Genomic DNA, 16,937 nt, shown 5'->3' with positions numbered 1-16,937 from the left:
ACTTACAACTTACACATAGTAAGAAATGGTTATAAAAACTGAAACAGAAGCGAAACAAGTAATAGGATATATATACATATCTATCAGAAGATTTAATATTGTCTTTGGCCCTGTAGTTGCTGTGTATATCTACAGGTTTGGTGAGTTTCATTGTCTTGTTCTACACCTGTGATTTGCTCCTGCTGTGTTGTAAAATCAGTTCTTGTTTATGCCGTCTTTTGTTGAGCCTTCTCATTGTCATCAGAGTAATGTTTGTTTTCATAAAGTCTCTCTTCTCAAAGCAAAACACTTTCTGACTTTCTCTTTCACTTATAAGTCTATTCTAACATACATAACACACTCAATATAAAGCCTGCACACTGATTCATTCCATAATTTTGTTTTCGGAGACAAATTTCATTAATTGTAAAAGATTCCTTGTTATTGGTCTTTGATCATTTCAGGTACATGCAGACTTGAGGGGCAGTGGCCTAAAACCAAAAAAGGGGGCTGTTCCCCAAACCTATGGTCAAATATTGATACCATATTATCCTTAATATATACACAACCATTCAAAGTTATCCATTAAAACGAACTGAGAATGCATTTATAAACACAAAATAATGGAGTGAACTATTCACGCAGTTTGACAAGATGTCTTTCAAGATTGATGCAATTTACACACACAATAGCATAGAAAAGGTCACTCTTCCTGTATAACCTGTTGATCAGGATGTAAAATTGCCAATGTTTGACTTAAAATAAGATTTCCTTGGTGATAAAGATGCTAGAATAAAAACTACTAAACATGATTGCAGACACAACAAGCTGGTCACAAACAATTCATGCAGCTACCAAAAATAAAAAATTATTCAGACAAACACTTGAGAGAAACCTTTAACAATACAATGCATAAAGAGACAAGGCCAACAACAGGTATCCATCATATCAGGGCCTGGGACAATGAACTAACAAGAGGTGGAGAACACACTTAATGTCTAATATTAATTTGAAGTCTTCTAAAGCACAAAATCAACATTGTCATTTATTTTTTATAATTGTGTTTATTGATATTGAAAAGACACACATAATATAGTTACGAGTGGACGCACAGAAACATACAGAGGTAATCATTATGGAAATGGATGAAAGATTTTGTAAGGCCGATTTTGACCTGCTAAAATTGCCATAAAACGACTAGAAAATGAAAGTTCTTCGTGAATAACAAAACAAGTGGGGAGTTATTGTTTGTAAAATTGGAGCTTAGGCTGCACAGGAAACATTTATGAGTGGGTCATATCAGGCTTAGCCTTTGTGTTGGTTCACAATCTCTTCCAGTTTAGTCTTGTTGGACCCAGAGAAATCTTCCAGCTACAAGAGAAAACAGCAGATTAAATCAACCAAACAATAACTGGAAGTAAATCAAACTCAGCATATTCGTAGAGACATATCTTTAACTTTGTATAGTTGATATGTGACTATTATTAGCTCAACTAGAGGAAAGACAACAGAACAAACCTTCTTCCCGCTCTTGTAGAAGTGGAATGTTGGCATACATTTAATGTCACAAGACTGGGCTACATCCTGCAAAACACAGAACATCACTTTAATATTTCTTAAGACGCTTTATTGCTCTCATCCAACTGCTTTTAGTAATAAAATTCAGCTTTTTGCATAATGTAGACCAAATTTAAAAAGTTTAAGAAAATCATGTAATGAAATCAATGCATTGTACAAATATGACTGAATAAGAATAGGACTTGCAGGGCACATTCAGAAAAAGGAACAGAATCAAAAAAAAAAAGTTTGATTTGGATGTAGGATAACCATAGCATAAATTTAATGTAATTCTACTGCCCTCTAGTGGTATATACATCATGAGCTAAAACGGCACATTAAAAAAAAAAAAAACCTTGGGCTGACATTTCTTTAATCTAAATGGATTTAGGCCTAAACTATGGTTGCATGGGGAATGAACAAGAAGATTCATAAAAGCCAAAGCTTTTCCTCCCATACAAGAGGAGTATCTAGTGAGTGAATTTCTGTGAAACAGTCATATTCAATTCCTTCTAGCTACCAGTTTCAGTCCAAATTTTCACACTGGCCTGTCTGTTAGTTTACTAACAAACATAAATTACCTGCCGTTCTCTAAAGAGCACTATTTGAGAACAGCAAAACTTTTATGTACATTTACAACACTATACTTTGTCTTTTCCTACCCTGGAATTAAGTTACATAAAAGTACATAAAAGCGCTGCCATGTAAGTGTTTCTAATACAAAGGCTTGAGGGAGTGACGGCAAATTCAACATCTATCTCACTTCAAACCAATGTAATCAATCTCTTGATATTATTTTCCTCTTTTGAAAAGTCATAGAAATGCTATTGTAGATATTTTTTTATTGAGGCAAATGAGAACACAATTTATTTTTGTTGTAGTTTCCCTTACCATTATACAAATTTTGACAACTATGATAAATTCTGCTTCTGGGAGCCCCAGAAATGTGAAAAGGGTCCATTACTAGATGATAACCTGGAAAAACTTTTACTCTGAGCTGTTTGTGTCTTCGAAGGATTATGCATTTCTATGGCAACACTATTAATGCAACCATGAATGTGTGTAATCTGAATAATCAACAATGCACAAAATCACAATACTACAACTAACAGTTGTTATGCAAATGCTTAATATGCTTTTAAATTTTATTAAGCAGGACATTAGACATTAAATATTCAGCTCTGTGCTAGCCATGTTAAACTAATGCGTGTCTTTCAATGTTTTTCAAATTAATTTTGCATTAACAATAGACAATGATAGGAATTCTTAAACAGAAACTTTACAACAACTAAATTACATTTGACTCCAGTCGCTGCCATTTTGAGTGGCTCCACGTGACATTGTGGCAGTCAGGTAAATTTAACTCTTAGAAAATTACAAGTTCTACAAGGACATGAAAGCTTTTTACAAGTTGGAATCTCATATTAACTGTAATTCCAAGATTTCCAACATGATTTTTACAACACTACAGTACCAAAAAATAAATAAATAAATAAATAAATAAATAAAAATACATTTAGAAAACTCACCTGTGCATCATCTACGTCCACTTTGAGGAAGACCACATTAGCATAGGAAGGATTTTCAGACAGGCCCTGAAGTGAGGAATTACAATGAGAAACTGTGTCAAAGAAGTCTGTTCCAACGACTCGTACATAGTGACTTAAAGCTGGTTCCTTACCTTGTAAAAAGGTGCGATGCTCTGACAAGGCCCACACCACGTGGCTGTAAAATCAACCACTACAAGCTTGTCACCTGCCTCAGCGAGAGCTTTGTCAAAGCCATCCTATGAACACAAATCAATGTTGGATTTCATGTTTTGTCATCACTGCAATTCTTTAAAATAGTGTTGCTGTGGACCCTTGTTTTTTTAGAGGCAACAGCATGAAAAAAAAAAATCCATGATTAAATGAACCTTATCTACATTCACAGCATTCCAGACTGTGGAGTGGAACCAAAGTGTGTTGAACAGAGATAAAATCTGGTACTCCACTTTTATATTGCTCCAGTCCAAACCTGTTTTCATTCCATGCATTGATTGGTGATCCACAAAGCTTGATGCTTTGTTTTCATTGTTGGAGAAGAAATACAAACTGGATACATTTTTCAAGTTACACAGTGAACTACTTTTTTATAGAACTGTTGTTTGAAAGATAATGCTTAAAGGGATAGTTCACCCGAAAATGAAAACGATCATAATTTCCTCACCTTCAAGTTTTTACAATCCTATTTTAGTTTCTTTCTTGTGTGGAACATAAAAGATGATTTGAAAAATGTTGGTAACCAAACAGTTTCACGGTAGCCATTGACTTCCATAGTAGGTAAAAAAAAATACTATGGAAGTCAGTGGCTACCATCACCTGTTTGGTTACCAACATTCTTCAAAGTATCTTCTTTTGTGTTAAGCGGAAGAAAGAAATTCATTCAGGTTTGGAACAACAAGAGGGTGAGTAAAACTATTTCATTCTTGAGTTAACTATTTCTTTAACTTTATTGTGTAAAACAATTGTTTTATTTAATGCATACTATATACTATTTGCTATTATTAAATTGTATTTAAATATATACCGACCACATTCCCTAGGTAACAACCATAGACTGTATAAAAACATGGACGTAGTGTCCGTGACGTCACCCGTAGAGTTCCGACGAGCCTTTTTGAAGCTCAAAGTGGGCGGAGCGGGCCGTCGCCATCTTTGCAGCGTGTCACTGCGTGTCACTCCCGGATAATCGAAAATGGGCAAAGAGGCGGGAGCAGGTTGCTGAAACCACGCCCATCTAGCTCAACGGCAGTGTCCACAGCAGCTGCAATCCACCTGTCACTCAAGTGGCCACGCCCTTAATTATGCAGAACTTTAAGGCTTAATAAAATTTAAATGGATGAGTTATAAAAAAAATTCACCCCCCTCACAGTTGTCATGAAGGGCAAAATTAGCTATATAGACCAAAATTATTTTTTGAACCAGGCTGTAAACGTTTTTTTCTGCTGTAAAGTTGGGCATTTTAACATGGGGAGTCTATGGGATTGACTCCCTTTTTGTCGATGAATTGCAGTTTTAGTCACTTCCTTGTTGGCTTCACGAGAGAGGGAGGTTGCCGCTTGGTAACAACACAAAACCACATAGGTAGACCACAAAGGTCAACATTTTGTAAGAATTATTACACGATTTATCTGTAACAGACGGAATCAAATAATAGGGCGCATTTAACTACATTACAACAAACAGTAAGAAAGTGTCAATATATCGACATTTAATAATGTTCTTTTACACCGTCTAGTCTTATTCACTGCGGCAAATTACCAAATGCTGCCGTGCCAAAAAAACAACAACAAAAACAGTCCAACCCACGTGACTTGATGGCGCGCTTGGTCTGGAGCAGGTCTCTTCAGGCCGCGATCACCGAAATAAACGAAATGCTACAAGAGCGTGCTACTTTAGTCATCTAGGTTAAACTATGAATGAGAACACGTTCATTTCAAGGATAGGTTTAGACCACACTGCGGTATCGCAAGCTGAAAGTTACGTAACGATGCGGCATGCCAGCTGCCACAAATCTATATTTCACGTGCGTTGGTTCATAATTTTACAACACAACTGTTGCAGTGCAAATAACGTCAAATGAAAGCGGCATTTCAATGGGCGAAAACTAAGCATGTTTGGCTTTCTTGTACCGCTGTGGCTAAGTAGACACTAGCTGGTGTAAAGAATTGGTTAGCAGATAGGCTAATATTATCTACATTTTTTACAAACACACTCTGAACTGACTTAAGTTTATTACTTGCTAATGCTTTATGAATTCTCACACACAGCTGTTGAATTTTCAACCAACTTAAATGAAATCGGTTTGACGGGCAGTTAGTCAGCAAAACATGTTCTCCCTATCCATACCGCGTGATTTAGCTTATTTTCTAAAAAGTAAAAAAAATGTAATGAGTGTCTTGAATTGAAGCAGCGATCTTACCTGATCTTCAATGACGATGATCATTTTATCGCTTTACTGCTGTCTGGAGCTCGGAGAACAAACCTTCCTCAACTCGCTCGCCCAGAAATGAGCCCCCTCCCTCTGCTCTGCCTGACTCAAGCGTGTAGTTTAAACAGCATCGCTTCCTTCAAAAAGCCCTGCCCATAAACGCGCTCACGCTGGCGGACTACTGTGCTATATTTAAAATAGGGAATATATATGGCTGCTGCTGTATACCCAGAATCTGGATTTTTTGACCCATCCGTATATATTTGAATACTATTAAAATAGTTTTGTTTCAAATAGTGATCCACTACTATTTATTTAGGCATACACCTTTCCTTTTCATTTATTTTAAAGTGCAACTGGAGAGCTACCACTGGCATGCGGAACAGCCAAGGGGGTATAATTGGTATTGTTACCGTTTAACTTATTTTTATGTCATTAATTCCTACCTTCTTAGCATCTGCGTTGGCATTCCATCCAAAACTACAATAATTTATATACTCATGTTCCCAACATTTTTGTAAAACATCTTTGACTGGATGGGTTTCTACATGCCCCCTTACAGAACACCAGTATGCCATCTTTAACTTAAGTCTCCGGAGGTCTAAAGGCAACTCCGCCATTTCCACCTGCATCGCTGAGACTGGCGATGTTCTAAATGCCCCACTTCCTATTCTTAGTGCTTGAGATTGGATACCACTTACTTTCTTCAACATAGATACTGATGCCGAACTATATACTATGCTGCCATAATCAATCATAGGTCTAATCATTGCACAATATACTCTTTTCAATGCCTGTCGGGTTGACTGGACATTCTTGCTGCATTTAGGGTTGCATAAGATGTTTTAGATATTTTACAGCAGTTCTTACATTTTTAATAAATCCGTGTGGACAAAGGTCTCAAGCAATCCCTTTTAAATTTGCATAAACAAATTTTTTACCACACTTTTAACAATTCACTTAGGTTAACTTTACAGTGATTGTACATTTATAGTAAAACACTTTTTAGTAGCCAGCAAGTGGTACGTTCTAGCATTGCAATATAACTTGTTGAACTGAAATCATTAGATACAGTAGTTTCTGATTATCACAGTGCAGATATTGTATCTAATAAACTTGTCTTTTTTGACTAAACAGGTGTGAAACAAACATGTTCATAGAATATTCATGTTAAAATAATGAATATTTAATAGACACACAGTTACCAACTGTGATGAATGATATCTGCTAAAAATACCCCATTAAATATCAAAACAGATGGTAAATTATAAATGAATAAACGTATATTTGGATGAGACTTTATTTATTTTGGTTATTGGAGAATGCATGATTTAAAAATGTTAAGCGATCACACTGCTACACAGATCATTCTCATGTCTAGTTCCATACGCTGCTCCTTTTTTCTGCTCTTTTGGACAGCTTTCCATTTCACTCAGCCTGTTCTGTGATGCCTCATTCCATCCCATTCAATCATGTTAATCATTTTCTTTGAACACTGATGAAAATGCATGCGATGGTGGTGATGAGTGTGTTGTTATAGGATTTGGAATAATTAGGCCTTGCTCTTTGAAGTCTCCGAGTACGATGTTGCCACAGATACCAAACCTGCCTCTGTCCTTCTCTTTCTGTCGCATCCTTCATCCAGGCTAGTAGCTATTCAGAGATTCCAGGTGTTTGTCTCCATCATTTGGAAAGAAAGCCTTTTATTTACAACTGCTTAAAGGTCATGTGAGGGCAGTTGTATAGTCGTAAAAGTTTGTCTGAGACGTGAACATAATGTTGCCTGTGAAGGTTTTCACTGTGGAACATAGGATTTGTATAAACAGCTACTTTAAAGCTGTTCACTCATCACTGAAATGATGCTAAATCTGTTGGAATAGTATTACAATAAAATTATATTTCAACAAAATTTGCTTACAAATTAAATATCAAATTATTTCTTTTACAAACACCTGGATGAATGAAAACCTGCACAGACATATTGCCATAATTGAATGCCATAAAATAAAAAACACTGCAGGAAGAAAAAAGAAGAGCAAAGACATTTTGTGGACTGACTAGTCTACAGTCCACACATGATGTTCAATTTAAAAGCCAACATTTTACAGAAAGACTATAATTAGCATTTTTTTTTAAAACCTTGATGAAAGCCTCTCCTATCTAATCAGTCCGCAGCTCTAGAGCGTTGATTGTAAAGTGGACCTGTCTCACGTTGTTTACCGTTTCCTAGGTGTTTTGTATCTCAATTGTAGACCGCGTAACAAATGAATCAGAAAAAAAACAATACATTGAAAACCTGGAAACAGTCCCAATATACAGTAGGAGACAAACTAACCTGGAGGCAAAAGAGTGCCAACAGATCACTCCCTAACATAAGAGTAAAGAGAACATGTGAATGTGACTGTTTAACCAGCTCAGTTCAGGTTGTAATAATAGTAGTAATATGAATATTTGTACCCCAAAACAACTTATTTGTTAAAACAGTACTGCTGGGATACTTGAACTAGGATTGAATTTTTTGAAACAGTAGTAGCGTAGACATGACATAATGTGAAAATGCTGTCACCTAGTGGCCAGGTAGTCCTCTGGTCAGTAAATAAATAAAAATAGGACTGACATCACCACAAAATATAGTGAAAAAGGTGAATATTTGCAGTTTTAATTGTACAAGCCATTTCTACTCTGCAAAAAATGTAAAATGTTTTGCTTTTATTTTATTTTATTGGCTCAAGCTAAGAGGTGAATTTGAGTGACTTGATATGATTTACAAATAAATGCAAATAGGAGAGAGAAAGAAAGAGTCTTCAGTTTTGTGAAATATTCAAACTACATCCAGCTGAGTTATCTGACTATTCGTGATCCCTTACATAATGAACTCATAAATGCATGCAATGTCATCTGCTTTCCATTTCTAAGTTATAAAACAATATATTGATGATTACTGTTCATGACATGCTGATTATGTTAATGTTGCTGAGAATTCAGACATATTTATTAGGAAATTTTAAGACAAGAATAACACTTAATATTTGGGAAGATCACATCAAAAGTTTTTTTCATTTTTTTTTTTTTTCATTTATTGTTACTGCTTTAGGCGCATTATTTAATACGTCAGCACATTAAAAAATGTTTGACCAGATTTTTCAGAGAAACCAACAACAAAATATGAGTAATAAAGGCCAAGAAAACTGCCAATGCCCAGCATTTAAATGCCCCAGCTTGACATTTACTTCTAAATATGATTGTTTTATGCCCTTTGAGTGCAACAAAATGTCTTCCTTCTAAAACACTGAAATCTGCTTACGGCAAAGGATATTCTAAAGATTAAATAGATTTGTCACAAGAAAGAGCCTGCTCTTGAGAAGCCTGTTAAGAGGAAACAGTGAACAGCACAAATGTGTTCAAACATCCTTGTTTTAGTGCACTACAGCATTATTGTGGTTAGATTTGCACTAATTATGCAGCTTTAAAGCTGCTGTGCATGCAAACTTTAAAAAAAAAAAGTAAAATAAAAATTAAACTAATTTTATTTCATTAGTTGCCAAAGAGAACATTGCAAATTTTTCGATGAGTTTAATTTGAAGTGCTAAAACTAAAATAAAAAAAAAAAAAAAAAAAAAACACATATGTACTGTTATGTACATGGTAAATATGGTATTTCTCACATAGTTATACAATTAATAGATGTCTCATGTAAATATCTCACAATTCTTTGTTCTGGATCCAGCATCCATTCCATTTCTTATGAATGAAATAAAGTAATACCACGTTTACATATGGGTAAACACAAATGCAGCCCTCTAAAACATGTCAGTTTAATGTAAAATGCACTCTGCACTTAAAAGGAAGAATGAATGTAAGTAAGCTTTGGATGGTTACACATGCTGTATATGTGGTACATTATGTGTTATTGGTCATGTGGTCCTGTTGTTGCAGACGGATGAGGTGGATTAAGGCTTGGCTGCTGACTTGCCTGGTTCCCTCCAGCCACCAAAAGCTTTCTCCAGGTAGAGGGCAGTGGCCAAAGAGAGACGGTCCTGTAATTTACCTGTCACAATCTGTACGCCCAGGGGCAAACCCTCCTCACTCAGCCCTAATGGACACTGGGTTACTGGCAAACCCAGGATATTAAAGATACCTGCAGAGAACAAAGCCACTTAGAGCCCCAACTCCATAATAAGTAGATCATGAGTAGATCTCAACCAACAACACTTACCAGTGTAAGAGAAGTTGAAGGGTGTGAAAACTGGATGGTGATGTTTGGGAGCGATCTGGGGATGAGTGGGGTACAGCAGCACTCCGTCTGTGCCCAGCAACTCCTCCAGCTCCTGCTGCAGACTCTCCTTCTGCTGTAGAATGAATGGAGATGGATGGGAACTCTGGAACAGCTCAACTAGAGCCAGACCTGAGAAAGAGAGACAGACAGGAACACTATTATCACATGCATTCATTTTCAGATACATTGGGAAAAAAAAGTCTTTGCCGATTCTGCACACTTTTGGGAACGCTTGTCACAGGAAGACATTGGCAGCACTGATTTGCATCTCATGCCCAATAAAGTTAATCAGACACGGATGGAAGAGTGATTCAGTCAGTCACAGTTAAAAGTGCACAAGCTCATTTGCTCTGTCACACACCTATTGCTGCTAAGGTGTGAGAAGAAAATCCCAGAAACCACTTGAACAGCTCCCAGACAGGCCAAACCTTCTTCCCGCCTTCACTCATTACAAAATCTCATAAAAATCATGTTAAACAGTACCCTAATATACCGTTTAAAAATGATTTGCTTCTATTAGAAAAGTATGTCTATAAAAAGGAATAACAGACAATATGCTTTGGTTAAATCAGACATCTAAACTTAATTATATTTTTATAACATCATTTTAATGCCAGAAAGTTAGTGAGAAGAAGAAAAATAAAATTTTACATATCAATTTTGCATCTTAGACATCTCCTTTAAAAGCATCTTGAATAAAACAGCTCCATGTTTAACAAAGCACATATAAAAGACCTGAACCAGAAACGACGAGATCTGTTTTACAGAACATGGAAGTTTGTTGTGCATAACCCCTTTATTTACACAATAGCAAAACCATTAACAGGATGCTTAACATGAAAATAAAGAGCTAAAGTTATCCAATCTCTCAGTGAAGTCTCAACTTCACGTTCATTTTGATAAACTCATTTAATATTTTATCGAGTGTGTATATATATATATATATATATATATTCATTTATTCAATATATTCAATGTTGTATATGATGAAGACATGAAAATTATAATGGCAAAAATCCCACCTTTCCATCTTTGCCAGGTGAGGCCATCATAGTTCCCCAGATCTGAAAGGAGTATTTGAGCTGAGGAATAAACAGTTCTTGGACCTTGACCCCAAGGTCTGCCTCTAAACGTCTGACCACCTAAAAAACCCAAAAGCCCATTATGAGAGGAAAATAATTTGACTGAAGCCAATCCACACACACACTCACTTACCATTTTCTGTGTCTGAAGCAGCTGTGCGTCAACTGGAGAGACCAAATGAGAGCCTCCATTGTGGGGAACAGAGAAGAACCTCAGCTTTTTCAAATCTACTTCAGCAGACAGCCCCAATCTACCAGAAGTGAAAGAGAAGTGATCATTTGGGATACATTTCTAACAGTGGTTGAAAATAAATGAAAATAAATAAGTTGAGAGATTGAAATAAAAGTTACCCTATACAATATGTTGCAAGGTAAACTATTATACAAAAATATAATGGAAATACACCACTGTTCAAAAGTATGGGGTCAGTACGATTTTTTTTATTAAATATTAAAAGAATAAATTTTATGAAGTACATTTTTTAAAATGAAATTTATATTTTTTATACAGTAAGGAGGATACATATACTCTATCCTCTATTCTATATTCTAACATTCTAATAGGCTTCATCATGCAGTGAACGCTTTTGGACCCTCAAGACGAGACCATCAGAACTTTTAAAGGGATAGTTCACCCAAAAATGAAAATTCTGTCACCCTCATGTTGTTCCAAACCTGAGAACATCGTTCATCTTTGCAACACAAACTAAGATATTTTTGATGAAATCCAAGAGCTTTCTGACTAGGGCTGTCGCGGTGAGGGAATTTCCCTTGCGGTAATTTTGAGGGGCTCAATAGCGCGGTATGCGGTATTATCGCCATACATATACACATATATATATATATATATATATATATATAATTTGTGTGTGTATGTGTTACGATATAACTAACGAGGTCATATTCAGAAGACAATGAAACCGAAACCAAATAGCGTTGGAACAGGAAGTGAAGTAAACAGAAGAGATATAGATATATAATTTGTGTGTGTATGTGTTACGATATAACTAACGAGGTCATATTCAGAAGACAATGAAACCGAAACCAAATAGCGTTGGAACAGGAAGTGAAGTAAACAGAAGAGAATGACAAAATAACGGTCCTCATAACAGAACATAAACCTGACAATAAGATCGTTAGACTATCGTTAGCCTATATGTATAACAGTTAGCCTAGTTGTAATCTAATTTTCTAATCTGACTGGACAAGAGACTTTCTATTGATATTTCCATCTGCGCGTTCTAGACGGCTGTCAGACAGTGCAGTTACAGTGTTGCGCCACAAGGTGGTGGATTCAACTACACGTTCAAAAACGCTGATTCATTAATTCAAAGCGATGTAATGAAACACGCTGTTGAAATCATTTTAACTTTGAGCGCCACTTTAGAAGGCTCAGCTGACCAGCTATGCGCCGATGCTAAGACAGAGATTTCGCTTTCCTTGGACATGACAACCTATTTTCCTATATATGACTCAAGTAATCGCACATGCTCAGTCGACCGCAGCATAAATGGCTGCCCACTGCTCTGGGTGTGTGTTCACGGTTTTTTCACTTTTCTAAAACGAGAAGGGCATAACCTTACGAAAAAATAAAACAGGCAAATAGCGTCAATAGCGCGGTATTGCGATATTGCGGTTATCGCGACAGCCCTATTTCTGACCCTGCATAGACAGCAGCAAGCTACCACGCTCAAGACACAGAAAGGTAGTAAGGACATCGGTAAAATAGTCCATGTGACATCAATGGTTCAACCATAATTTTATGCGTCAGCAGCACCACACGCATACATCATGGTACTCTCATGAATGTGCGTGGAAGACTGACACGGAAGAGAAGAAATTGTTGAATAAAGTCATTATTTTTGTTTTCTTTGCTCAAAGAAAGTATTCATGTAGCTTCATAAAATTAAGGTTGAACCACTGATGTCACATGGACTATTTTAACAATGTCCTTACTACCTTTCTGAGCCTTGAACGTGTCAGTTGCATTGCTGTCTATGCAGGGTCAGAAAGCTCTCAGGTTTCACCAAAAATATCGTAATTTGTGTTCGAAGATGAACGAAGGTCTTACAGGTGTGGAATGACATGAGGGTGAGTAATTAATGACAGAATTTTCATTTTTGGGTGAACTATCCCTTTAAGAAGCAGCTGAAGGTACTTCTTCTACAAGCATATAACCACTCCACTCTCTTAACCAATGCCATTACACACACTGCACTCTCTGCATTCCTTTTATTCTCCAGTCCACTTCCTAATCTAGTTGTATAATAAACTTGGCATTGTGTATTATGGATATTGTTGGCTTTTTGGCAAATTGCTATAAGTGGCCTAAGTCCTCTTTTGTAAGTGGCTTTGGATAAAAGCGTCTGATAAATGCAGAAATCTAAAAGTGAGAAAGCATTAGAAATTTCACAATATTTTCTTTTTTTTCCTGTATTTCCGTTAAATGCAGCTTTGATTACCATAGTAGACTAATGTTTTTTTTTTAAACTTCTAACAGACCACACATTTTTGAGTAGCAGTGTAGATTACATTTATGTAATGCTCATATTTTTTACAGTGTTGTTGTGATGATCATATCTGTCTAGTCTATTACTTATTTGCATTGGGTCCTCCCATGATGCTTAGCATGGGAATCAGGTCTTCAGCATAGCGGCACATGGGTCCTGTACACAGAAATCCCATCTGCAGTCCAGAGGCGGGAGGATACTGACCATCATTGCTTACGATACCTGTATGTACAGAGAAAACCAAATGGCGTTTGTGCTCCTCATAACCTTAATCAATATTACTACAATATGTGAAGTATAAAGAGAAACCTTTGACACTCCATCTGTGTCACTCTCCATTATTCTACTTACCAATACATGCAAACAACTACAACTATTCTTCTTACCTGTTGATGGCTTGTGTCCGAAGATGCCATTGAAAAAGCAGGGAATACGGATACTACCCCCAATATCCGACCCAACTCCAATCACAGAGGCACCAGCACCCAATATACTGCCTTCACCTCCTACAATTGAAATTGTTAATTACATTTCATTTTAATTAATGTTGCCCTGGAGGTCATCATGGACTTCTACTGCAAGGGCAATAGTTTTCAGTTAGAGATGCTGTTTTAAAAATGCAGTGCACTATTCACAGTCAACTATTATTAGTTTATTCTGTGAGCAAAAGTGTCCGAAAGAATAGGATTACAGAGATACAGGGAATTTTGTATGCCTTGGCTGGTCATGTGATCTTGTGGTTTTACAGCTGTTAAAGCATAAAGTTTTTATTAGTGCTGTCCATAGACTGTATAAAAACATGGACGTAGTGTCCGTGACGTCACTCGTAGATTTCCGAAGAGCGTTTTTGAAGCTCAAAAGTGGGCGGAGGCGGCCGTCGCCATCTTGGCAGCGCGTCACCGCGCGTCATTCCCGGATAATCGAAAATGGGCAAAGAGGCGGGAGCAGGTTGGTGAAGCCACACCCACCTAGCTCGACGGTGGTGACAGCAGCGGCAATCCACCTGTCACTCAAGTGGCCACGCCCTTAATTATGCAGAACTTTAAGGCTTAATATAATTTAAACGGATGAGTTATAAAAAAATTCACCCGCCTCACAGTTGTCATGAAGGGCAAAATTAGCTATATAGACCAAAATTATTTTTTTAACCAGGCTGTAAACGTTTTTTTCTGCTGTAAAGTTGGGCATTTTAACATGGGGAGTCTATGGGATTGACTCCCTTTTGCAGCCAGCCTCTAGCGGCCAGTTGATGAATTACAGTTTAAGTCACTTCCTTGTTGGCTTCACTAGAGAGCGGGAGGTTGCCGCTTGGTGCTGTCAAACGATCACGATTAATCACATCCAAAATAAAAGTTTTTGTTTACATAATATGTGTGTGTGTGTGTGTGTGTGTGTGTGTTGTGTATATTTACAACCCCAATTCCAGATAAGTTGGGACGTTTTGTAAAATGCAATGAAATCAAGAATCTGAGATTCGTTCACTGACCTGAAGTTTTCACTGACCAACGTAAATGTATTTTGTTAATATGAATAAATTTTGATTTTGATGCCTGCAACACACTCCAAAAAAGTTGGGAAAGAAGCATGTTTAACACTGTCACATCAACCTTCCTTTTAATTACAATGTTTCATTGTTTGGGAATTGAGGATATTAATTGTTAAAAGCTTTGCAAGCAAAATTTTTTGTCCAGTCTCACTTGATACAAGATGTCAAAAGCTCAGCAGTCTGTGATCGTCGTTGTCTGATTCTCCTTTTCATGACTGGTCATACATTTTCAATTGGAGACATCTGATCTGATCTCCAGATTTAAGTCTGTTTAGATATTTGTACTGGAAAACAAGTCAAAAATACTTTTGAAGGATATTAGTAGTAGTAGTAGTAGTAGTACTGCATGCAACCAATAATTCAATGACTTTATAAATTTAAGACTTTCTGCTCTGATTCAACTCTTTTTTAAGTCCTTAATTTGTGGAAGGGCGAATTAAGACTTTTTAAGACCCACGGAAACCCATGTGGCTGAATCCTTTATCTTTTTTATTTTTATTATTTTACACTTTTAACTATTCATTTATTTAGGGGTAAAAGGTCTTTTTTTTATTAAAGGGGTCCTATTATGCTTTCTCACTTTTTCAACTTTAGTTAGTCTGTAATGTTGCTGTTTGAGCATAAAAAAGATCTGTGAAGTTACAAAGCTCAAAGTCCAATTCAAAAGGAGATATTTTATTCAACAGAAATCACTTTTCAAAAACTACAACGAACGACTCGTTTGGACTACAACGCATATTTTCCGGGATTTGTGATATCACAAAGATCGACGAATGGGACGAGACCTGGTTGAGCTGCACTAGAGAAGGCAACGAGTGTTATCACTATGTCGGAGACATGCTAGCTTTCCCAAAGCAGACGAACTTAGAGTGATTATAATCATCCGCGTTTAAATTGCGCACAAATTGATTTGATATTGACGCAATATTTACACTGAAGCTCGCAAATGTGTTTTTCGAACAACCAAGCATGAGAGCATGTTCTAGTACACCCCCAAAACAAAATCAAGACTTTGTAAAAGAGCATAATAGGACCCCTGTAATACTTCATTTGTATTTAAATTTATTTTAAAAATTCATTTAAGTTAAAATCATAGAGAGCACCTTTAACAGATGCAAAACACCTAAAAGTGCATCAAATTGAACAAACAGGCCAGCAAATTGTATAATATTTTAAAAAAGATTGACTGTGGGTTGGATTTTTCTGTCAGTTTTACTTTGATGAAAGTGTCAGGATGTGTGTGTGTAAAAATGACCTGAACTGCCGCCTGCAATTCTCTCAAAGTCATAGGGGTTGTTAGTGATGCCATAGAGGTGGTTGTGGGACTCTAGCCACATACAGAGCTCACTGCAGTTAGTCACACCCAGTGGAATCGCTCCTGCCCTCTTCAACAGAGCAACAGATGGGGCATCTACTCCTGAAACCAGATCCCGTCTGGTCAGCAGCCCTGTTGAGTTAGGCATGCCTGTTAGGGAGAAAACAAAAAGTGTTATCCTACAGATATTTACCATTTTGGAAAAAAGGGTTTGCGAAAAATATCATACCTTGCAGTGCAAAGGCCTCTTTAACAGTGATGGGTACTCCAAGCAGAGGTAGCCTGTCCTCCAGCACCTCCTCTCCTCCCGTCTCCTCCTCTATTAGTTTGTCAACCTGTGCAGCTTCCTGAAGCGCTGCAGAAAACCTGAAGAAATGAGAATGTGTTTTCAGAATCAGAACAAAATGTAGGTTGATTTTACACTTGAACTCACTTACCTGTCTTTGACCATGGCACTGATAAGTGGGTTCACTTCTTGAATGCGGTCAATGTAGGCCTGGACCACTTCAACACTTGTTACCTAAAGACAAATTGGAAGGAAATCAATAAGTGTTTAGGCTGCATAATGCAGTAAAACATACAAAATTGGTTGTGGGTACTTAACTGAAAGACAGACTGAAAACCTAGGTCAAGTGTACTGTGAATATGAATAATGGAGCTAAATGCCTAGAAAGATAAAAATTTGCACACTGCACTGTGT

The 16,937-nt window shown here is 36.9% G+C and overlaps 1 protein-coding gene, 1 long non-coding RNA gene and 1 pseudogene across 2 annotated transcripts; 1 reads left to right on the top strand and 2 right to left on the bottom strand.

The window, feature by feature from the left end:
- Nucleotides 1-1,231: 1,231 nt before the first annotated feature.
- Nucleotides 1,232-5,607, bottom strand: LOC107671288 (thioredoxin-like). Its single transcript, XM_016464184.1, has 5 exons — nucleotides 5,500-5,607; nucleotides 3,218-3,322; nucleotides 3,066-3,131; nucleotides 1,498-1,563; nucleotides 1,232-1,350 (listed from the first exon to the last, which is right to left on the bottom strand). The coding sequence occupies exons 1-5, from the start codon at nucleotides 5,521-5,523 to the stop codon at nucleotides 1,285-1,287; spliced, it is 327 nt and encodes a 108-aa protein (XP_016319670.1). The 5' UTR covers nucleotides 5,524-5,607; the 3' UTR covers nucleotides 1,232-1,284.
- An 8-nt stretch (nucleotides 5,608-5,615) lies between these two features.
- Nucleotides 5,616-12,382, top strand: LOC107671309 (uncharacterized). The gene is made up of 3 exons (XR_001632187.1): nucleotides 5,616-5,691; nucleotides 7,690-7,692; nucleotides 12,372-12,382. It is a non-coding gene; the product is annotated as an uncharacterized LOC107671309 (long non-coding RNA).
- The window catches only part of LOC107671298 (fatty-acid amide hydrolase 2-A-like), a 9,394-nt pseudogene continuing 1,567 nt past the window's right edge, over nucleotides 9,111-16,937 (bottom strand).

This window comes from Sinocyclocheilus anshuiensis, unplaced genomic scaffold (assembly GCF_001515605.1).
Source record: "Sinocyclocheilus anshuiensis isolate Anshui unplaced genomic scaffold, SAMN03320099.WGS_v1.1 scaffold145, whole genome shotgun sequence".
Lineage (NCBI taxonomy): Eukaryota > Metazoa > Chordata > Actinopteri > Cypriniformes > Cyprinidae > Sinocyclocheilus > Sinocyclocheilus anshuiensis.
This window is presented reverse-complemented; position numbering and strand designations above follow the sequence as displayed.

Excerpts from the sequence above, each read along its gene's own strand:
- LOC107671288 (XM_016464184.1), bottom strand. The coding sequence starts at position 5,523 with ATGATCATCGTCATTGAAGATCAG. Across the intron at positions 3,323-5,499 it reads TCATCGTCATTGAAGATCAG|GATGGCTTTGACAAAGCTCT; the intron begins GTAAGATCGCTG and ends TTGTGTTCATAG. Across the intron at positions 1,564-3,065 it reads TGGACGTAGATGATGCACAG|GATGTAGCCCAGTCTTGTGA; the intron begins GTGAGTTTTCTA and ends TGTGTTTTGCAG.